Consider the following 25,402-nt stretch of genomic DNA (forward strand, 5'->3'; position numbering starts at 1 on the left):
AATCTACAAGTGGAAGGAGTGTAATTACGAGTGTGGAGATATGACCTTCCTGGAAATAAAGATGACAGTGAACGAGACTGAAACGAGGTCTGTGGTACCATTACGCTTTGCTGTTTCTTAATGCTATCTTAGAGAAAGAAAGCTTGGAAAAGAGGAGGTTCGGAATAAAAGGAGAATTAAAGAAGTTTTGATTTGAGGTTACTATGCTGAAGCTCAGAGAATGGCAGCTAAGGGGCTTTTTGCAAGAAAGGGTTTTGATAGTTAGTGAGAGCCAAGGTGAGATAGATATATAAATAGGAAAGACCTGACATTCCAGCTGTTTTCCTTCTGTTGTTACTATGGAAAATATCAGAAATACGCAAAAAAAAGTCTAGTAAACCACCATGTACTATATGCCTTAGTGTAAACGATGATCAACTCAAGGCTAATTTTGCTTTATCAAGACGAATTTTGGAGAAAAGCATGGAAGCCCGAGCAGCTCCTTCTCTGGCGCCTGAAGCTCTACGTTAAGGGAGGCAGGGAGGGTGCTCGTGATTGTGCTGACACAACTGTCCTCTGCCTCTTTTGCTCCTCAAACAATAGAATGTTTCGTCTTTCTGTGATTTTTATAAACTTTCCTATCTGAAGTTTGAGTTTTTTCAGTTGCCTATTCTAATATGCTCAAAAATTTTTTTAAAAGAATATAGACTTTAGTCCTAAGAAATCCTTTCTGTCCTTAGACTGTATATTTTTCAGTACTAGGATATATTAAAATAGATTAAACATATTGGTTTTAGCTAAGATAATTTAACTTCAATTAAAATTCATTAATGGGTTATTATAGATAATGATTGTCACTTGAGCAATCGATCTTTACAAATACTTACCAATATTAGCATAATGTTTCTTTTCTTGAGCGTTAGTAGATAGCTCATACATATCTCCGTAAGCACGAGCTAACCGCCAAATAAACTCTATTTCATCCCTAAACTGAAAAGAATGGTACATTAGATTAGCTCAGAAACTTAACCAGACTATAAATGTTTTCCACCGCAACTTTTAAAAAATTAGGCAGGTGTACTGATATTTATAGATGACTGAATCTATTCATGTGCATACAACGTTTTAAATTCAAATATTCGTGGCTACAAAATGTGATTTAATACAGCGTGACATTTGGATCTTAAAACTAACGACTGTTATCGGGCTCTACACCAACAAGGAAGAGAGAACTGATAGGTGCCGGAATCTGTAAGTTTTCCCTGGATTGTCGTATCCTCTTTTTATTTTCCTTTCTAAGTTACCTACCTTCAATATAATGCCTCAGTGAGCATTACAGATCACATATACTCAAAAGAGCAGTCCGTTTTTAACCTAAGTTACCTACAAATATAATCATAATCATTGTGTTTAGAGTTGCTAAATCCTCAAAGGATTTAAGACTTAAATTACTCATAGGAAAGGAAGATTTATTGCTCATTGGGATACTGAGGACTTTTCTTTTTTCTTTTATTTTCTCTTCCTTTTCTTCCTTCCTTCCTTCTTCCCTCCCTCTTCTTCCCTTTCTTTCATTTCATTTTATTTATTATTTATTATTACGTTCAATTAGCCAGCATATAGTACATCATTAGTTTTTGATATAGCGTTCAACGATTCATTAGTTGCGTATAACACCCAGTGCTCATCACAACACGTGCCCTCCTTAATATCCATCACCTGGTTACCCCATCCCCCCACCCCCTCCCTTCTGTATCCCTCAGTTTGGTTCCCGGAGTCCAGAGTCTCGTGGTTTGTCTCCCTCTCTGTTTTCTTCCCATTCAGTCTTCCCTCCCTTCCCCTGTCGTTCTCCGCGTTATTCCTCATGTTCCACATACAAGTGAAACCATATGATAATTGTCTTTTTCTGCTTGACTTACTTCACCTTTCTTCCCCTTCTTTCCTTTCTTTCTTCCATTTCTTTCCTTTCTTCTTTCTTTCCTTCTTTCTTTCTTTCTCTTTGGTGGTAGTAGAGGGAGGGATGGGCTTTCTCAATTCAGCCCAACATTAAATGTTGAAAAATGACCATTAGCAGAAACACACCGAAACTGATGGCTGTTACACTAATAACTATAAGACAGAAAGCTTAAAATGTAGCTTTTCCTGCCCCAACAGAAGCAGTAGGTCTTATTCTTTATTTTATAAAGTACATCTTAAATATAGCAAATTAATAAGAATCAAAGAAAAATAGATGTGTATAATTATATCTCTGGTTCTCATTTTCATGATCTTAGAGCCTAATAAACTCTTATAATTTACTTTTTAAAAGTTTCAGTTAGATTATGGAAAAATTTTGCATCAACCACTTGGCTTGTGTAAACTGTAACACAATTGTTACAGTCATAACATGAACAGGATAGCAGATTAAATTAAAAATTAAAACTATACAAACGTCATTGTCTCATATCTCTTACCTTTTCTTTGTGATCACAAAGTAGTTCAAAACTTTCCATCTTGCTACATTCATTCATACGTAAATTATCAGCCTTCTGAAGAAGGACATCTAAATTTAATTCCTCTATGTGTGTGTTAAATGCCTTAGGGACTGGAAAATTCTGTTCTTCTGTGTCAGTATTAGCTGTAATATACCTAAAATTCAGAAATAGTAAATAATGATCAAATCTCTTGAAAGCTATATAATAATAGCCTGAGTGATTCTTTTAAAATACAAGCCAGTATGCTGTGAATACAAGAACAGATGAGCGACTGATGAAATAAAAGAGGTCAGAAGTTGATCCGCCCATATATGGAGCTGTGGTGCATGATGGAGCTGGCTTGTCAGATCACTGGGAAAGCAAGGGAAGGGCCAGGAAAGAAAATGGCTATTCCTATGGAAAACAATGAAATTGAATCTCTTCCAGACACTATTATAAAAGTAACTCTGGATGATAAAAGGAATTGAGTGTTAAAAATAATTTTCTAAACCCTAAGTAGAAAACTATAGGTGAATATCTTCTAGTTTTTGGAGCAAAAAATTTTCTTAACCAAGATATGAAAGCACTAACTATAAATGATTAATTATGAATGACTAATCAGTTTAGCTATATTAAAATGAAAAACTGCTGCTAATCAAAAGACAATTTCAAAAATATAAGAACACAAATTAAAAACCAGGAATAGATGTTTTGCAACACACACACGTGGAGAACATTGATATCAAGAACACATAAATGCTTTCCTAAAATTAGATAATAAAAGACGCAGTGAACTCAATAGAAATATGCTTGAGAGATATAAATAGGCTTTCCCAAATGAGAAAATACATAGTGTCAATAAACATAAGAAAAGATGTGCAGGGGCGCCTGGGTGGCACAGCGGTTAAGCATCTGCCTTCGGCTCAGGGCGTGATCCCGGTGATATGGGATCGAGCCCCACATCAGGCTCCTCTGCTATGAGCCTGCTTCTTCCTCTCCCACTCCCCCTGCTTGTGTTCCCTCTCTCGCTGGCTGTCTCTATCTCTAATAAATAAATAAAATCTTTAAAAAAAAAAGATGTTTAACATTCACTAGCAATTAGAGAAATACAGATAAAGACCACAGAGAAATATTATGTAAAATGTCTGACAGTACCAAATGCCGGGGATGAAGTCAATCCACAGGATCTGATAGGAATGCAAACTGGTGAACCCAGCTGGGAAAGCACTTTGGAGTTATTTTTAATAGTGAATTTTCACATGCCCTAAGACCCAGTAACCTGGTCTCTTGCATATATGCAAAAAAAGATATGCATAATAGAGACAGCAGTACTTTCAAGTAACAAACACCAGGAAACAACCTAAATGCCCATCAAAGAGTGAATGAATATTATACAACAGTCAGAATGAAAGAAATACAGTGATGTGCAAAATATGAAGGAATCTTAACAAACTTACTAAGTGGGAAAAAAAGCTCTTAAAACTATATACAACACAATCCCCTTTCCATAAAAACAATCAAAATTAAATATGCATCTTAAGGAATATACACACACCTGCAATAAAATGATATATTAAAAAAGGAAGGAATGAACAATATAAATTATACATTCAGGGTAATTATTACCTTCAGGGGAGGGAAGGCAGGGGAGGCAAATGGTTTGATAAGGATTATTGTTTACGTTCTATCTTTTGTTTTAGGAGGTAATTTCATGGAAGCTTTTACATTATTTATAATAACTAACCAACTGAGTAAAAGTAGCACATGCATGGACCAGTCCTCAGAGTTTGTAAGAGCTAAAAGTAGTTTTAATCCAATTCTATGTACCTGAGATATAATAAGAAAATGATAGCCAAAAGGAAGTAACTAGTTTAATATCAGACATAATATTCTTTAGAGCAAAAACCATTAAATTTAAAGAGGTACACCAAAGCTAAATGGTACAATTTATGATAAATAAAGGGCAGTTCTAGACTTCTATGCATCTAAAAACACAAGTCTCAGATATACAGAAAACACAAATTAACACATATAAAGAGAAATTGAATCCACTATCAGAACGGTAAATTTTTAACATAACATTCTAAGTAATTGATAAAGTGTAAGAAAAAGTGAGGGCACAATTAACACCAAAATTAGCAAACTCAAATCCAACCAACACATATAGAACTAGACACTGCGTCCCTGGAAAACAATGTCATATGGAATATCTATGAATCAGCCACATGCACAAGGCCACAAAGCAAGCCACAAATGGTAACAAACAATCTGTTGTGTAGACCATATTTTCTGTTCACAATGCAACTAAGTTAGAAATCACCACTAAAAAGTAGGTGAGAAAACCCCCAAATTTAAAAATAATGGAAACATTTCCATCTACATGCCCACTAGAATGGCTAAAATGAAAAGACAAAAAATACCAAGAGTTGGTGAAGATGTGGAGCCAATGGAGCTCTTATACATAGATGATGAGAGTATAAATTAGAAAAATCACTTTGGAAATATGTTTGGCAATACATCCCAAAGCTGGCATATGCATACTCTATGAATCCAGTCATTTCACTCCTAGGTATAAACCCAATGGAAATGTGTACATATGTTTATCCAATCATAATAGTCTGCAGCTGGAAAGTACCAAATGCCTATTAAGAATAGGAAGCTTATATACTGTGGTATATTAACACAGTGGAAGAGTATTTAGTAGTGAGAATGGCCTACAACCACACACAACAAAATGGATGAATATCATAAGATCATGTCAACTGGGAGAAGCTAGACACAAACGATTACGTGGGCATTATTTCATTTAGATTAAATACAAACATAATTTTAACTAACATATGCATTTGGAAATCAAGACGGGTTTTCCTATAGGTGCCAGGGAGTGACTGGATGAGAGTACACTGGGAATATCTGAGGTATTGTAATAATCTGTCTCTAAATCTGGGTGCTGACTTTACCACTGTGTTCAGTTTGAAAATCCATCTGTGTACTTGTTATGTGTATGCTTTTCCACATGTACTCTGCATTTCATAAAGTTTAAAAAGAATTTTAAAAAGATACATCTCATGCATAAGAGAATGTAAGAAAAGAAAGAAAAGCAGAAGTTGTTATAAACAGCATCAGGAATGAAACAAAGCGCCATTGTTACTATAGATGGAGCATAGATTTAAATAACAGACTACCATGAACAATTTTATGCTAATAAATTTAAACTTTAAAGTGAAAGACAACCACCTAGAAAAATATAATTGGCTAAAACTGCTCAAGAAAAAAACCAATAAATCAGTCTAGAAAATGAAATAAAAGGTGCCCATATTGGAAAGAAAGAAGTAAAGTTATCTCTAATCACATGTGACATTATCTTGTTCATATAAAAATCCTAATGAATCCATAAAAAGCTATTATAAGAATAAACGAGTTCAATAAGATTGCAAAATACCAGACCAACTTATAAAAGTCAGTTGTATTTCTATACATCTAACAACAAACAATCCAAAAATGAAATGAAGAAAACAATTTCACTTACAATGTTATTAAAAAAAAAAAATTCTGGGGCACCTGGGTGGCTCAGTCAGTTGGGTGTCAGACTCATGATTTTGGCTCAGGTCATGATCTCACGGTGGTGAGATCAAGCCCCGAGTAGGGCTCTGGGCTCAACAGGGAGTCTACTTGAGATCCTCTCCCTCTGCCCCTCCCCCTACTCATGCTCACTCCCTCTCTCCCTCTCTTTTCTCTCTCTCTCAAATAAACAAAGAAATAAATAATCTTTTCTAAAAAGAATAAAATTCTTAGGATTGAATTTAACAAAATATGTGCAAGACTTATATACTGTAAACTATCAAACATTGCTGAACTTAAAGAATAGCATCTAAGTATATGAAAAGAAGTCTTGTGCTTATGAATCAGAAGATTTAGTTATTATCATGGCAGCTTTCCCCCAATTTATCTACAGGTTCAAAGTAATTTCTATCAAATCTCAGCTGACAACATTTTCCCCCAGAAATTGACAAGCTGATCCTAAATTTCATGTGGAAATGCAAGGAACCCAATAGAGCCAAAATAATGTTGTAAAAGAACAACAAAGTTAGGGGATTACACTTCCAGACTTCAAAATTTACTATAAAGCCACAGTAGTCAAGACAGTACTGGCATAAGGATGACAGACATATGGAACAGGGATTAAAGGCCTATTAAAAATTCAGAGTCTAGAAATAAACCCTTATGTTTATGGTCAATTTGTTTTGACAAGAGTACCAAGACAACTTGGTGGAGGATACAATTTTATTTTCAACAAAAGTACTGGGACAAATAGATAACCACATGCAGAAGAATGAAGTTGGACCTTTACCTCACACCATATATAAATATTAACTCAAAATGGATCAAAAACCTAAATGTAAGAGCTAATATTATAAAACTCTTAGGAGAAAACATAGGAGTAAATATTTGTGACCTTGGACTAGGCAATGGTCTAGCACAAGTGACAAAAGAAAAAATAGATAAAAAAGATTTTACAAAATTTTAAACTTTGGTGCTTAAAGGAAATTTTCTTCATCAAGAAAATGAAAGATAATTAAAAAATGGGATAAAATACTTTCAAGTCATATATCTGATGCATATCTAACAAGTATATCCAACAAGTACACAGATGGATTTACAACTCAATAACAAAGACAAAAAATTCAATTTAAAAATGGAGAAAGGACTTAATAGATATTTCATCAAAAGATGATAACAAATGGCCAAAGAACACATGAAGAGATGCTCAATATCATTAGTCATTAGTGAAATGCAAATCAAAACCACAATGAATTATCACTTCACACCTTCGAGGATGGCTACAATAAAAGAGACAATAACAACTATTGACAGAGATGTGGAAAAACTGAAACCCTCCTACATTGCTGATGGGATTGTAAAATGGTGCATCAAGTTTAGAAAACAATTCAGTAGTTCCTCAAAATGTTTAACGTAGACTTACCATATGACTCAGCAATTACACTTCTAAGTACACATCCAAGAGAACTGAAAAACTATGTCCACACAAAAACCTGCATAGGAATGTACATAGAAACTTTATTTGTCATGGCCAAAAAATGAAAACAACCCAAATGCCCTTCATCTGATGAATGGGTAAACAAAATGAGTAAACAATGGAATATTATTTGGTAATACAAAGGAATGAAGTACTATTGCATGATACAACATGAATGGACCTTGAACACATTATGCTTAGTGAAAGGCCTGTACATGAAATGTACAGGATAAGCAAAGCCATGGAAACAGAAAGTAAGAATAACAGTTGACAGGGCCTGGGGATGTGGGAAGCTAAAGAATGAGTGGGTACAGGGTATATGGCCTTTTTTTTTGAGTGATGAAAGTATTTGGAAATTAGGTAGTGGTGATGGCGATACAACTATGTGAATAAACTAAACCCCACCAAATTGTACACTTTAAAGGGGTGAATTTTACAGCATATGAAGACTATCTCAATAAATATTTTATAAGAAAAAAGAACAAAAATGTGACTATTCCTATAGCCATTAAATAAATTAAACCAGAATCTGTGTATCTATTTCAACACACACACACACACACACACACACACACACACACACACACACAGAAAGAGAGACAGAAACAGAGAGACAGACAGAGAGAGAGTCAGCTTCTCTCATGGGGAATTCTATCAAATATCCAAAGAATTAGATTTATTCAAATTCTTCTAAGAAATTCAGAGGGAACACCCCTCAGCTCATTTTTTGAAGCTGGTAAAACTGACACCAAAATCAAAGAAGGACAATATAAGAAATGAACATTATAATGTCTATAGACCAATTTCACACATAATATAGATGTAAAAATATCAACCAAAGATATCAAAGACATTCAAAAATATCAAAAAACTGTAACAAACATGAAAGCATGCCTCATAACCAAACTGGATTTCTCCCAGGAATTACAAGCACAGTTTATTTAACATTAGAACATTTCTTTAGCACAACACATAGAATGAGAAAAACTGCATGATCATTTCAGTGATTACCAAATTTTTTTCTCAATAAACTCAGTTCCATTTCAGGACAAAGAAATAGCAAACCTGTGAACAAGGAGTAGAAGGGGACTTCTGAACACAAGGTTATATGCCAAAACTGTAATACATTTCACACTTAATGATGAAACATTAGAAGCATTCTCCTTAAAACGAGAAATAGAAAAGGATATTCAATATTGTTGCTTCTATTCAACAATGTACTGCAGGTCCTGTTAGCACAATATTAAAAGAAAACAAATAAAAATTAAATAACTGGGAAAGAAGAAACAGAACTATTATTATTTAAAGTTTATGCAATAGAATAAAAATCCTATCAGAATTTACAGGTAAGTAAATAAAGCTAATTAACATTTATGATCAATTTTTGAAAATCAATCATGTCCTTATATCTATAAAACAAGTTAGGAAATGTAATTTTTTAAGGTTTTATTAATTTATTGTCAGAGAGAGCACACAAGCGGGGGGAGCAGCAGGCAGAGGGAGGAGGTTGGCAGGGAGCCTGACATGTGGCTCAGTCCCAGGACCCTGGGATCATGACCTGAGCCAAAGGCAGATTCTTAACTGACTGAGCCACCCGGGGATCCCTAGAGAATGTTATTTCATAAAATGTAACATTTACAGGAAAAATACACAGTATCTGGGGGAAAAAATTCCACATTTTTTTTTTTACTTTTCTACAGAAAATTTTAAAAAATATTATTTGAGGACATTAAAGAATATCTAAATAAATGGACAAAGATCCATGGATAGAAAAACTTAACATTATACCAATTTCACATGGCCCTAAATTTAACTACACTTTAATGCAATTCCAACCAAAGCCACAATGGTTTTTCCTTTTAAGAACTTACCTGACTCTAAAATTAATATGGAAAGGCAAATGCAAGAAGAGCAAAGACACTTTTAAATAATAATAAGGACTACAGCATAAAGGATAAAGGTATAAGAAGTCAGTGTGTTATTGACATTAACAATAGACAAACTGGCCAATAAAACAAAAGAGAACACTGAGCTAGTCTCTTCCTCACATTTAGAAACACTCAAGTGTGGGGAAACTGTTTTCCTACTTTGGATAGGAATCTTCTACTTACAACTGGGCATTTATCAAAAATTATAAGAAAGTTTTGAAAGCAAATTTTAAAAATAGGGTATATCTAAATAGGCATGGCAAAATGCAAACATACGTATTAATTTTGGGCTACAGCTGAGATTTGTATGGGGGCAAAAAAAAAAAGGCAATTCATAGGTTATCTGATATCAAACAGAATTTTCCAACACTCTTTTAGCAGGTCTGGAGCGATTCTACCATAAAATGTCAAATTTACTTACAAACATTTGCAACTTCATGTACTTTTCTGGCCCTATTTTCTGCTCCCAATTTGAATAAGAACTATGCCATTTCCCCTATCCCTTCATTTCCCCTGCATAATCAATTACTTGCTTCAATAGCAACAATAGCATCTCTGAAGGTATCACTGAACTATTTAAAGAGAAAATGATATTATTTTCTATGAAAGAAAAGTAGCATATTTACAAAAGTCAATTAGTAGTGAGTTGTATCAGAATAGGCAAAAACAAGTCTGGTTACAGTACTGCATCATCTCACCATATCAGGCGTCCTGATTCAGTTCCTTTTGCTCAGCCTTATCCACTACCTCACTTCCCCCCCCTTTTTTTTCCCCAAAAAAATATACATGCAAAAAGAGACTGATGTCAGCAAGATAGTGAAGAGGAAGCTCTAGGTCCTCATTCCTACATGGAAACACTAGATGGACAATAGATAGGACGAAACAGTTTTGTGGGAGATTTAGAAGCTAGTCAAGGATTTGCAGCAACGAAGTGAATGCCAAATCAAGAAAAAGCCACACTCAAAATGGTAGGAAACTTCATGGTGTTTCTGTTCACCCTTGCCTCACCCCTCCCTGGCATCATATAGCACTGATGGGAAGTTTCCAATTCCCAGCTCCTCCCTTGGGGCAGAAGGAAAAGAGTGGATCTTGTTTGCAACATTCTGTCTAACGGCTTCCTGGGAGACTGTTTTCTGTTTTGCTTGCTTCAGAGATCAGACGGAAATAAAGACATCATTTGGATATCAGATTGGAGGTCACCGAAAGCAGTGGCAGGCACTGGTATGTGAGAATTACAGGGGGACTGCAAACTCTTGGGTGCCTTTGTGCAAGAGATTATGGGGAGAGGAATACAATGAGACATCTAAGAACAGGGGTAAGACTCACTGAAATTAAGATATTTAAAAACAGTCACGTACGTGGGATAATTGGGGGAAAAACACACACACGGGCCCAGGGAAAACTAGTGCCTAGAAAAGACCTGAGAAGTCCTTAAGCCCTCACACTGAGCTAATTAGTAAGGGTCTTCTGCTGCATGGAGCCAACCTACAAAGGCTAGGATATGTGGCTGCTTTTTCAAATGTGCAGTTTTCTTTTCTTTTCTTTCTTTTTTTAAGTAGGCTCCATGCCCACCTTGGACCCCAATGTGGGGCTTGACTTCACAACCCAAAATCAAGACCTGAGCTGAGATCAAGAGTCAGAGGCTTAACTGTCTGAGCCACTCAGGTGCTCCAAAATGTGCAATTTTCAACAAAAGATCAGAAACCATACAAAGAAACAGGATAAGATGGACTATTTAAATGAACAAAATAAATTTCCAGAACTTGACTCTAAAGAAATACAGGCTTTAGACTTAAACAATTTTAAAACAACAGTTGTAAGTGTACTCAAAGAGCTAAAGGAAAATATGGAGAGAGAACAAAATAAAATTAGGAAAAGAGTATATGAACAAAATGAGAATATCAACAAAGAGCTAGAAATTATTTTTTAAAATAAGACAAATTCTGGAGCTGAAAAAATAAGTAGCTTGAAAAATTCACTAGAGGGAATCAACAACATATTCAAACAAGCAGAATAAAGAATCAGCAAACTTAAAGACAGCTTAGTTTAAATTCTTGAACCTGAAAGGTCAAAAATGAAGAAAAGTGAACAAAATCTAAGAAACTCTGTGGAATAACATAAACCAGACCTATATATATATTATTAGAATACCAGAAGAAGAAGAGAAAAAAGGATAAAGAGCTTATTTCGGGGAATAATGACCAAAAACTCCCCAATTTGAGGAAACATATGGATATACAAATGCAGGAAAGTTGGAGAATTCCAAGTAGGATAAATTTTTAAAAATCCACACACTCCCTCAAACTGCAGGAAGTTAAAGACAAATCTTAAAAATCTTGAAGACAGTAAAAGAAAAACTACTCATTATATATAAGGGATCTCCAGTAGGATTCTCAATGGATTTCTCAGCAGAAATCTTCTGGCCTGTGGGCAGTGGGATAATATATTTAAAGCGCTGAAAGGAAAAAAAAAAAACCCTGTCAACCAAGAATTCTATATCCAGCAAAACTGTCCTTTAAAAATAAGAGAGAAATTAAGACATTCCCAGATAAACAAAAGCTGAGGGAGTTCTTTACCTCTAGACCTGTTCTATAAGAAACGATAAAGGGAGTCCTTCAAGTAGAAATGAGAGGACATTAGCAGCAACTTGAAGGCATATGAAAATATAAAGTTTTCTGATGTAGCTAAATACATGGATAAGTATAAATACCAGTATTATTGTAATTTTGGTTCATACTCCACTTTTTATTCTTTTACAGTATTTAAAAGAGAAATGCATAAAATAATGATAAATCTGTTTATGGCTACATAATATATAAAGATATAATTTGTGACATCAATAACTAAATGGTGGGTGGAGCTGTTAAAGAAGTTATTGTATGCAATTGAAGTTATGCTGGTATCAATTTAAAATAGATTGTTATAACTTTAGATGTTATATGCAGTGTCCATGGTAAACACAAAGAAAATATCTACAGAATACACACCAAGGAAATGAGAAGGAATAAAAATGTGTCATTACAAAAAATAAATACAAAGAAAGGCTGTAAGAGGAAATGAAGGCCAAAAACCTATAAGACATACAGAAAACAAATAGTAAAATGGCAATAGTGTGTTATTCTCTATTAATCACTTTAAATTAGTAATTATTTGGGGGCACCTGTGTGGTTCAGTCAGTTAAGCATCCGACTCTTGATTTCACTCAGGTCATCATCTCAGGGTCATAAGATCCAGCCCCAAGTTGGGCTCTTCGGTTGGGGGTGGGCGGGGTTGGTCTGCTTGAGATTCTTTTCCTCTGTCCCTCCCCCACTCATACTCGCTCGCTCTCTCTCAAAAAAACAAATAAATCTTTAAAAAAAGCAAAATAAATTAGTACTTATTTGGTAACTCATTTAAATTACTAATTAATTAATTAGTAATTAATTTAAATGTAAATGGATTAAATTCTCCAATCAAAAAGCACAGGTTGGTATAATAGATTTAAAAAATCAGGATCAACTCCATACTATCTATAAGAGACTCACTTTAGCTGAAAACACATACAAGTTGAAAGTAAAAAGATAAAAAAGATGCTTCATGTAAATAATAACCAAAAGAAAACAGGGTTGGCTATACTAATATCAAACAAAATGACTTTAAGTCAAAAAGTTACAAGAGACAAAGGACATTATATAATTATGAAAGACTCAATTTGCCAAGAGTATGCAACAATAATAAACATATGAGCACCAAACATTAGAGGTTCTAAATATTTGAAGCAAACATTGACAGAATTGAAGGGAGAAACAGACAGTAACATAATAGTAGGAGACTTCAATATCTCACTTTTAATAATGGATAGAACAACCAGATAGAAGATCAATAAGCAAACAGAGGACTTGAATACCAGTATAGACCAATTTGACCCAACAGACAAATAGACTATTCCACTCAACAACAGAAGAATACAATTCTTCTCAAGTGAACATGAACACTCCCCAGCATACATCAAATATTATACTGCAAAACAAGTCTTCATTAGTTCTAAAAGATTAAAATCATACAAAGCATCTTTTCTGATTGCAATGAAATGAAAGTATAAATCAATGGCAGAAGGAAAACTAGAAAATCACAAATATATGGAAATTAAACAACACACTAAAACAACAAATGGGTCAAAGAATAAATCACAAGGGAAATATTACAAAATATCTTGAATGAAAAGGAAGCAAAACACAGTATACCAAAATGTACAGGATGCCGTGAAAGCAGTGACAAGGGGCAAATTTATAGTTATAAATGCTTTCATTAAAAAGGTATCAAGTCAACAACCTAAATTTATAGCTTAAGAAACTAGAAAAAGAAGAGCAAACGAAACCCAAAGCTAGCAAAAGAAAGGAAAAATATTAAAGCAGAAATGAACATAACTGAGAATTTAAAAAAAGGAAAGAAAATCAATGAAACCAAGGGTTGGTTCTTCGAAAAGATCAACAAAATTGACAAACCTTTAGCTAGACTAAGAAAAAAGGATAGAAAATCAAATAACTAAATTCAGAAATGAAAGAGGAATATCACCATCAATTTAACATTAATAAAAGGGTTATAAGAGAGTACAATGAAGGATAATATGCCAACAAATTGGATAACCTAGATGAAATGAACAAATTCCTAGAAATATACAACCTACCAAGTCTGAATTAGGAAGAAACAGAAAATCTGAACAGATCTATAAATAGTAAGGAGACTGAATTAGTAATCAAAAACCTCCTAACAAAATGCCCAGGACCACATGGCTTCACTGGTGAATTCCACCAGACATTTAAGGAATTAACCAGTATTTCTCAAACTCCCCAAAAACCTGAAGAGAAAGGAACATTTCCTAACTCATTCTATTGGGCCATTATTCCCCTGATCCCAAAGCCATACAAACACACTATAAGAAAAGAAAACCAGACCAACATTTTTAGTGACTATTGATGCAAAAATCCTGAAAGAAATACTAGCAAACAGGATTTGAAAGCAATTATACACTATGACCAAGTGGGAATGCAAGGATGGTTCAACATATGAAAATCAATGTGATACACCATATTAACAGAATTAAGGGGGGAAAAACCCATATAACCATTGATGCAGAAAAAAAGCACTTGACAATATTTAACACCTTTTCATGATGAAAATGTGTAACAAACTGGGGCACCTTCCTGGCTCAGTAGGTTGAGCATCTGACACTTGGTCTAGGTTTGGGTCTTGATCTCAGGGTTGTGAGTTCAAGCCCCATGTTGGGCTCCACCCTGGGTGTGGAGCCTACTTAAAAAAATGTGTAACAAACTAGCAATAGAAGGAAACTACCTCAACATAATATAGGACATATATGAGAAGCCCATAGCTAACATCATACTCAGTGGTGAAAGACTGAAAGCTTTTCCTCTCACATCAGGGACAAGAAAAAAGTGCCTGCTTTTGCCACTACTATTCAGTACAGTACTAGGAGTCCTAGCCAGAGCAATTAGACAAGAAAAAGAAATAACAGACACCTAAATCAGAAAGGAAGAAATAAAATGATCTCTTAGCAGATGACATAATCTTAAATGTAGAAAATCCTAAAGATTTCTCACACACACACACACACACACACACACACACACACACACACAGAGAGAGAGAGTAAGAATTAATAAACAAATTCAGCAAAGTTTCAGAATATAAATCAATTTGTAAAGATCAGTTGTGTTTCTATACATTAACAAGAAGCAATCTAAAAAGCAAATAAAAAATGACTATAATAGCATCAAAAAGAATAAAATACTTAGGAATAAACTTAACAAAGGAGATGAAAGATTGATATACTTAAACTATAAAACATTGTTGAAAAAAATTAAAGAAGACATGGAAATCCCACGCCATGGATTTGGAGACTAATATTGTTAGGATGTCAATATTTCCCAAAGCAATTGATAGACTCAGTGCAATCCCTCTCAAAATCCCAACAATGTTTTTTGTAAAGAGAAAAATCCATCCTAAAATTCATGTGGAATCTCAAGGGACCCTGAATAGCCAAAACCACCTAGAAAAAGAATAAAGTGGAGGTCTCACACTTCCTGATTTTAAAATTTATTACCAAGTTACAGTAATCAGAATAATGTGGACTGACTTTAAGTCACATATATACATCAATGGAATAGAACAGAAAGCCCAGAAGTAAACTCTCACATATGTGGTCAAATGATTTTTGACAGGGGTGCCAAGATCAATCAATGGAGAAAGAGTAGTCTCTTCAACAAACGGTGCTGGTAAAACTGGATATTCACATGCAAAAGAATGACATTGGACTCTCTCTATGCAAAAATTAAAAATTAACTCAAAATGGATCATTTACTAAATGTAAAAGTTAAAACTATAAAACTCTTAGAAGAAAACATAGGGGAAAAGCTTCATGACATTGTGTTTGGTAAGAATTTCTTGGATGTGACAACAAAAGCACAGGCAAGAGAAGCAAAATAGATAAACTAGACACCAAAATTAAAATAGATAAATTAGACATCAAAATTAAAATGAAATTTTGTGCATCAAAGGACACACTCAACAGAGTGAAAGGCACCCATACAATGGGAGAAAAGATTTGTAAATCATATATCTGATAAAGGGTTAATATCCAGGACATATAAAGAACTCCTACGACTCAACAACAACAAAAAGCAAACAAGCCAATTAAAAAATGGGCAAAGGACTTGAATAGACATTTTCCCAAAGAAGATATACAAAGGGCCAATAAGCACATGAAAAAATGCTCAATGCCACTAAACATTAGGGAGATGCAAACCACAATGGGATACCACCTTATACCAATTACGATGGTTACTGTCAAAAACCAGAAAAGAACAAATGCTGGCATCGATGTGGAGAAACTGGAATCCTTATGAACTCTTGGAGGAACATAAAGTGATGTAGCTACTATGGAAAAAAATATGGCAGTACCTCAAAAAAAAAATTAAAAACAGAATTGCCATATGATTCAGTAATTCCATTTCTGGATATACAATCAAAAGAACTGAAAGCAGGGTCTTGAAGATATATTTGTACACCCATGTTCATAGCAGCATTATTCACAATAGCTAAAAGGTAGAAGCAACAAAAGGCCTATCAACAGATGAATAAATAAGTAAAATGTGGTCTATACATACAAAGTAATACTGTTCAACCTTAAAAAAGGAAACTGACACATTATAACATAGATGAACCTTGAGGACATTATGCTGAGTGAAACATCTGTTACAAAAAGACAAATATCACATAATTCCACTTCTTTAAGGTGCCTAGAGGAATCAAATTCACATAGAAAGTAGAAAAGTGGCTGCCAGAGGCTGGGGGGATGGGAGAGTATGGAGTGATTTTAACGGGTCCAGAGACCTGTTCAGAAGATGAAAAAAGCTCTGGAGAAAAATGGTGATAATGGTTGCAAAACAATATGAATGTACTTAATGCCACTAAACTTAAAAATGGTTAAGACAGCAAATTTTATGTGATGTGCATTTCACCACAATTTTAAAAAATGAAGTAGAAAAAAATTTTTTTTAAGATACATGCTAAAACTTGGAGAAAAACGTAAAAGTAACATCTTAGCCCAACGATTAGGTTTAGGGGGCATTTTATCATGATATATAATTGAACATAGGGCCAATTTCTTTCCTCTACAAAGACTAACTATATTCTAACAAGTATTTTTAATTGTCTATATGCATTTTTTCAGTCATTAGTTATTCTGATAAATATATCTATAGACTTTAATATAATGGGAAAAAAATTGAAAGATACTCAAAAATAAAATTTTGGGAGACACTTTAAAATAAAATTTTTATTTAAAAATTTTTTAAAGTAAAAATTTTGGAAAAAATCTGAAAAATATTCACTTTGAAAAATAAAGACTATATGCATTTATTACCTCTGATCTCAGAGTTCTCTGAAGTCTCAGACATGCACACACAAATGTGTATTAAAATTATTTAGTTAAAATACCTGGTTTCAATATATTCTATATATTTCCATTGTAATATTTTTTACTCATAATTTGATCCTTGTATTAGTAAAAATATCATCTGTCACTGGGCTATCTGGCATGAGAAATGTAGCTAACAAGGCTGATACAAATGAAAATTTGTGAATTTCTGAATATAGCTCTCTAGATGACAATAGGTAGGAATACTGTCTTTAATGACTACGGTAGGATAAAAGAAGATGTTAAAACCCTCAGAGAATGTCATACATCTAGAAGATATACAATCAATGCTTGATGTTATTTTCAGACCACAGAAATCTTACAATAATCATCCAGAAATCTGAGACTGGTCAACCTGTCAACAATCTGTTAAAAGCCTGAAACAGATTAATAATCTCTGACTTCCAAATTCCAAGAATGTCAATAAGCTATCATTCCAAAAAAAAAAAAATAAACCAATTAAAGTTAAATTTAGACTGCAACGTGGAGGTATTTTTTTCTGAAGAGGCAGTGAAGCTTAGTGAGATTGGAGACTCTTCTAGGAGAGCTGAGCCGTGATTTCTACAGAGCATACTTGGTGGAAACATTTCTGATTTGAGCCACCCTTCTAAGAGAGGGGAAAGTCTGAGGTGACCTTATTTTGGGAATTGCATTGATGAAGATCTGTCTTCACCATGAGATGAAATAGCAATGTTTTCATCTTCAAAGGACTCTGAAGCAACATCCTTCTGAGGTGGGATAAAGCAAGTAGCGTTTTTTTTTAATAAAATGAAGAAAATCCAACATTACGGAAAACAAGGGCAGTTACTCTGAGAGGGATGCTGTTGAACCACAGGTGGAGAATGATCTGTGTGGTGACTTTGGGAACGGGATGAAAGGAAACTTTCCTTGATTGGCCTCTTTCTTCAATATCGGTGCCGGTTTCATTTAGTTGACAGGTATAGGAAATAACACCTAGACGAGAAGCTAATGTTGTTGTGCTGTGTTGACAGGAGTTTCCACCCTCAGAGTGTGTATAAGTTGAAGAATTAGTTTTTGTCCCAAAACTCATAAAATGTATAATGTTATATTCAGGAGAACAAGAGTTTAGATATTTTCCAGGGCCAGTAATACTTGAGTTTTTAGAAACTATTCCCATTTCTTCTGCATTAAAGATTCTACGACCACTTGATTGAAGATCAAAAAAACTAGCATTCTCGCAACAGGAAATTACACTTAGTTTAGGGGAAGTGAAAAAACCTTGGGATCTAAGGCCAAGATGGTCTGAGGAAGATTTTGAATCACTGAAGATTCTTTTGTCTTGAGAATCAAAGTTAGCTCTACTGTGTTGATGGCTGGGGAAAATATTGCTTTTCTGAAATCTAGCAAGTAAGGAATGTCTTCTTCCAGAGAAAGATGAGTGAGTAAATAAATTTGAAGATACATTTTTACTTTCTCTATATGAACTGATGTTGCATATTGCAGACAGACGAGCTCTTTTAGGATCAAGAGATAGAGTTCGATGGATAAAAGAAGAGGCTTCATGCTTCCGGGGGTCTGAAGTAACTTGATCTGCAGGATAATCTGGATGCAAGCTCTGGTCCTGTTTGCTGCGGCTAGAGTGAGAAAAGTGTCAAATGAGGAAAAAAAAAAAATAGGGAGCAGAGGTGGAAACCTGCCAAGCCTCCTGAAGAGTCATATGCACTTTATCAATATGGAAACAATAGGGAATGAGAAAATTATGGTAGCTGAATGGATGGTCACACAGATGTACCCCCCCCCCCAAAATGCCCTAGTCTAAAAGATTCTCTCTACCTACACAGTACCTGCCCAATCTATTAAACCTTGGGAAGATCAGTTGAAAGATTCAGGGAAACAGGCAGAAAGACAGACGAGGGGAAACATACAACAAGGCACGAGCACGAAAATATCCCCTGAAGGCAAGGAGAGGGCTTCCTCTTTTAAAAATAGTAAATCATAGTATCTGAGATTCTTGAACTACTATATTTAAGGGAGTTAGGTAGAATAAATGTATGCCCTGTTGACTAATACATTTTAAAATATTAACCATGGATGAAGCAGGACCTCTCTGGAAAGAATACTTCAGAAAAACATCCAGATAGGCCTCATACTCAGTTATTGTGGGAAATTAAAGGAAGCATTAAAGCTGGGTTCATGAACACGTCGATGTTCTTCAGCTCATGAAACATATGGAACGGTGGGGGTTTTTCTTTTCTTTTTAAAGGCTTACCTTAAGCATTTTCCCATACTGAATTTAATCCAAAGTAAATCTCTCCCTTCCTTCCTAAGCCATCATCCTTAAGCCATAAAATGCCCTGTGTAGGTGGAACAGGTCAGAAGACTGAACACTTAAGCTGCGTGTGGAATTAACATGGCAATAACACAGAATGTGATGACGGCAAATTCTAGAATCTCATGACATCAGGTTTGAATAAAACTGTTCTGCGGCTCGCCTTTCTGAAAAGCTGCAATTCACGTGCCAGGGGGAATGCGTATTCTAACTTCACCATATTCAAGGAGTCAGCCAATAAATCAAGGCAGGAGAAAACAGGATGAAGGCAGTAACGTATATAATATCTGCACAATCTTTTGCTTGGGACTGACTATCTTACTGGCCGCCCTACACACCCCTGGCTTACTTTCATTCTACTTTCACATGAACACTCTTCACCCTCCAGTGATATGGAAAAGCCACCATACAGACATTGGTCCAAAGACATATGGAGAAGGGAAAAAAACAAAACAAAACAACCCAAACCTAAATAGCCAACATCACTGCCCCCCCAGAATGAAATTGGCTTTATCTATGTTGGCAGTAAAGCATGCCATCTGATTGTGTGGGCCAAATGCCCGCCTTACAGAGATCTGCTGGGTCACTGTTTCTAACTCCTTGAAACAACTCATACCCATTTAAAGACAAGGGTAACAGAGTTATCAGAAAACAAATACCGTCCTCTCCTTTTCCAAACCAACTTGGAGCCCTATCCATATAATAGGTATGTGTGTCAAGCCAGCGATGACATAAAACACTGCCTTGAATATAAACTTTTTTAGTTCTTGATATCCTGAATACCCTGCTACCGTAACCTTCTGATTTTGTTCCCTTCCTAACAATCTTCTTTGGGAAACCTTTGAACAAATTACTTTTCAAAGGCCTAATGCTCTCTCATTTTCATCATATAATTGTCAGTTTGGTGATCTGATTTTACCCTACATAGAAGCTAATATATTCATTGGTTAATGTCTCACACATGGTTCTTAGGGGTTAGAAGAAGAGGACTTTATTACGCACAGCGAATCCCGCGGTAGGATCACTGACATATTTGCGCTGGTCCTCCCAGACCCCAGGTCCCACAAGGGCAATGGAGAGAGCCTGGAGATTCATCGTTTGTACAGATTCATGTTACAAAGAAAGGAATGCTGAGCTCAGGGAACCCACTATATTTACCCCAAGCAGTAAGCAAATCTGCTAAATGTGCTGTTGGTCCTGGAGGGGAATATCACCTCATTCCTCAGGGTTTCTCCCCACAGTCCTGACATATGGCCTAGCCAAAGAGTGGTCAGTCATGCAGACCTCATACCCTTCACAAATATTAACTCAAAATGGAACATAGACCTAAATATAAAATGCAAAACTATAAAACTCTGAGAAGATAACACAGGAGAAAACCCAGATAAATCTGGGTCTGGCAATGACTTTTTAGATAGAACACCAAAGGCATGTTCCCCCACTTCCGCCCACTCCCTCGTACTGGTTCCAAAAGGCTCTGCACTCTACCTCTTCACTCTTCCCATGCGATACATTCTGCCCGAGCAATGCCGTCCCTCCCTACAGCATTCAGCATCATACACATACTGGTGGGCTGCCTGGCACAGGAACGACTTTCCCTGAAGAAATGCTTCTCTCAGCCCTTCAGCTGCTTCCTTTCACAGGCTCCTGGCAGGGGGATGCTCATGCTGGCAACGGCTTCCATGTTTTAGCAAGTCCTGCCCAGGAGGTTTAGAATGCAAGAGGACTTGGCCTGTATTGCTCTGTTCTTGGCCTTTGGCTCTGGTTAAAATTAGAACACAGTATCTCTCTTTCATATTCTGTTACATTGTTTTCAAAAACCTGTATTTGACTTGGAGGACTTTGTTTTGTTTCCTAAGTACCTCCAGAGCCTACAGGGTGCCCGGCACAGAGCAGACATTCTCGGTGAATCAATAAAGAGGACACCAACTGTTGGTGTCACCTTCCTTTATGATTTCATTTTTAAAAGAAATTCATAGATAAGAAGAACAAAATACAAATGATGATGAGATGCCCAATCTTCTTAGTGTTCGGGGAAATGCAAACTGAAATAACGATCAGTTACTACTTCAGCTTCGTCAGGATGCCTAAAATTAAAGTCTAAATGTAAAAATTTGTATGGGAAAACAAGAATTCTCATATACTGGCACACTCTGAGGAATAGTTTAGTAATACAGCATAACACTGTATTGGTCTATAACTCAGCATCCACTTCTAAGTATATACTTTGAAATTATTCCACATGTGCATAAGGAAATATGAAGGGGTTCAATAAAGCCTTGTTTAGAAGAACCAAAAATGGTGACCTAAATAAACATCCATCCATAAGGAAATAACTTAAGGCATTTCATACAATGGAATACAACACGGCAACTGAAAAGAATGAAATAAATTCACATACAACAATCTGGAAGAATCTTAAACATTTGACGCAAAAGCAAGTTACAAAATGTTATATACCATATAATGCCATTTATGTAAATTTTAAGAACCAAGCACCATTTGTTCATTGTTGATGTAAACATGCACATGTAAGAGAAACATTCAAACTTCCAAGGCAAGAATCTGCACCAACTTTAAAGTAATGGTTACCTCCAAGAGAAAGGACTACAAAAAGGATTTCATTTATGCGGTAATGTTTTATTTTTTAAAAATCCTAAACAAAAAACGATTTTTTTGTGTGCAAACGTGCTCTTCTACAACATGGAAGATTACAGAAGCACCACATCATGAATATCTGAATTTGTCTTTCTCTCAAGGCCTTGAGAAACTGAAGTCCAACAGTAAAACTGACTTGGCAGAAGTAAATAATAGCAAGAATAAAAAATGTAAATGAACAAAAAGCAAAGACTATATTTTGGCTTGTGAAATGAAAATGTAAAGATTTTTTAAAAGATTATTTATTTATTTGGGAGAGAGCATAAGTGAGCGAGCAGGGGGAGGGGCATAAGGAGAGGGAGAGAGAGAATCCCAAGCAGACTCCCCGCTGAGCATAAAGACCGAGGCAGGGCTCAGTCTCACAACCCCGAGATCATGAGCTGAGCTGAAATTAAAAAAAGTTGGATGCTTAACTGACTGAGCCATCCAGGCGCCCTGAAAATTTAAATAGTTTTATTTTATTTTTTCCTCATTTTTAAAATTATTATGTTAGTCACCATACAGTACATCATTAGTTTTCGATGTAGTGTTCCATGATTCATTGTTTGCATATAACACCCAGTGCTCCATGCAATACGTGCCCTCCTTAATACCCATCACCGGGCTAGCCCATCCCCTCACCCCCTTCCCTTCTAAAACTCTCAGTTTGTTTCCCGGAGTCCATAGTCTCTCATGGTTCGTCTCCCCCTCTGTTCCCCCCCCTTCATTTTTCCCTTCCTTCTCCTAATGTCCTCTCTGCTTAAACAGTTTTAAATAAAACCTCAAAAGCCTGTTTCTGTCTGTGGTCTTGCTGACATCACCGTCCTCTATTATTTGTAGAGTAATATCTAAGGTACTAGGTATTATGGCTTGTGTTATGGCTTGGTGTTCTTTTGGGGGTAGATTTGTGGGTTTTTTTTTTTTCAAATAATCGTGTGTCTGTTGATACTATCCGAAGCTATCATATGAACTTAACACTAAAAGGAAAATACCTGTATCAGTAAAAAAAGAAAGAAGGCCTGCAGGATTACTATACAACCCTGATTTACCTAAAAGGAATGTTTCATTTTGAAACACATCTATTCCTTTTTTTTTTTTTTTTAAGATTTTATTTATTTATTTGAGAGAGAGATAGAGCAAGCACAAGCCAGGGAAAGGGGCAGAGAGAGAGGGAGAAGCAGGCTCCCTGAGGGGCAGGGAGCCTGATGTGGGGCTCGATTCAGGACCCCAAGATCATGACCTGAGCCGAAGGCAGATGCCCAACCAATTGAGCCACCCAGGTGCCCCGAAACACATCTATTCTTTGTAAAGCTCACTTAAAACGAAGAACTATGACTTTATTATGGGATATTACTTTAAACTGGAACAAGATGGAACTTTTGCAAGAGAGGTTTCTAAAGCTTTACATAACATTGTGATTTAAATAACTTTTAAACCCATGGTTCCATAGAACAATACAGATAAAGGTTGACAGAAAAAAGAGCAGTGAGCAGCTTGAAAAAGAAAATGAGCTAAAGAGTTTCCAGAAATAAGGAAGGACTCCTGTTTAAGCTGAAAACACCAATGTGAACTTGTGACCTTGAAAATATTTACAACCATCTTTCTTTACCCTGACCCTAAATGGGCCCACACATGCTCTGGTATCATTGTGCCTACAAACAGTCCATGTCTGCACACCCAGCCGCTGCTGTCTAGTACCAGTTGTCACTGAAAGGAACCAACGTCGCCAAGGCAGTGGCTGACTCCAAGTCTTGGAGCAGGGACAAAAACAAAATCAGTCAAAACATAATATTACCAAGAAGCACAGATACTTTCCAAGATGTTCACACTACTGCTAAGAAGGGAAAGGAAAAAACTTGACAGACCCTCTGATGGCCGCATTATGAGAATCTGAGCCTCAGGGACCACCACCTCCACAACAAAGGAGATGAAATTAGCTAAGTCCAAAAAAGGCATAAATCCATACATCCATAATGATACCGTGTGCTAAAGAAGGCATGCAGAAGATAGTGTTTGCAGAAAATGCGTTCTACTGATCTACCCACTCGAGCTTTTGATACCACCTAAGGCTATAATTCATTTTTTTTTTCCTTTTCTTGTGTAGAACAGTGTCAGCAAATTGTGACTGGAATCTTTTTTACTAAAAGAAATCAAAAGCTCCAGGAACCTTTGGCAAAAGAGTACATAGGAAATATGCAATTATCATTTGATGTTTTAATTTTGCTGTCAAGGACACTGCTGTATCAAAGATATATCTCATCTTAAATATGTTAATGGGGCAAAGACTGTATCTTACCATGACCAGTCATTTCTGTCCCGTGGGAGGTTTATCAGGACAGGCAATCTAAAATTTACACAAATACACTTTATAGAAACCTTGTTTTTAAAAAGTATATTATTTATTTAAAAAGTTTGTCTCTAGGTTTTTATTTAGAAAGAGGTATTAAATCTTTCTGTATCTTATTCCTCTCTCAAAAAAATCCACATTAAGTGTCTGTTTGCTTGTTTTGTTTATTCTATTGAAGTATAGTAAATAGGGAAAAGTTTCCTTCTACTTTTTTAAGGGCCATTCACTGTAATCTAGTCCAAGTCACTAGGTCTCCCTTGCCTCTATTCTGGTGTTCTATTGCTAACAAAGGTACTCAGGATTGAGCAAGAAGAAGGAATGTCTTACCTGATATTAAATCTTAAAGTTTTTATTAGCCGTCTGTGACTGTTTTTCATAAATTAGACAAATCCTTCTTGAACTCACATAAACAACTTATGTCTATGCTATTACTTGAAGTTAATTAAGCCCCACAATTATCTTGTTTTTCTTTGTCCAAACTTATCTTTTTTTTATTTAAATTCAATTGGCCAACATATAATATGTCATTAGTTTCAGATGTAGTGTTCAATAATTCATCAGTTGTGTATAACACCCAGTGCTTATCACATCATGTGGCCTCCTTAATGCCCATCACTCAGTTACCCCATCGCCTCCCCTTTCCGCAACCCTCAGTTTGTTTCCTGTAGTTAAGAGTCTCTCATGGTTTGTCTCCCTCTCTGAAGACTTCCCCTTCAGTTTTCCCTCCCTTCCCCTATTGTCCTCTGGGCTGTTTCTTA

The 25,402-nt window shown here is 35.6% G+C and overlaps 1 protein-coding gene across 2 annotated transcripts in view; it reads right to left on the bottom strand.

Moving 5' to 3' along the window:
• RMDN2 (regulator of microtubule dynamics 2) overlaps positions 1-25,402 on the bottom strand; it is a 68,022-nt gene that overhangs the window by 32,326 nt on the left and 10,294 nt on the right. The window contains exons 3-4 of one of the 2 annotated variants that reach the window (XM_034659652.1): positions 2,430-2,604; positions 867-969 (exon numbers count right to left, since the gene is read on the bottom strand). In XM_034659652.1, coding sequence (XP_034515543.1) covers positions 867-969; positions 2,430-2,604 — 278 coding nt within the window. Of the gene's footprint in view, positions 1-866; positions 970-2,429; positions 2,605-17,297; positions 18,966-25,402 lie in introns of those variants that run through there. The other variant, XM_034659651.1, reaches the window with a different exon arrangement.

Source organism: Ailuropoda melanoleuca, chromosome 4 (genome assembly GCF_002007445.2).
Source record: "Ailuropoda melanoleuca isolate Jingjing chromosome 4, ASM200744v2, whole genome shotgun sequence".
Taxonomy (NCBI): Eukaryota; Metazoa; Chordata; class Mammalia; order Carnivora; family Ursidae; genus Ailuropoda; species Ailuropoda melanoleuca.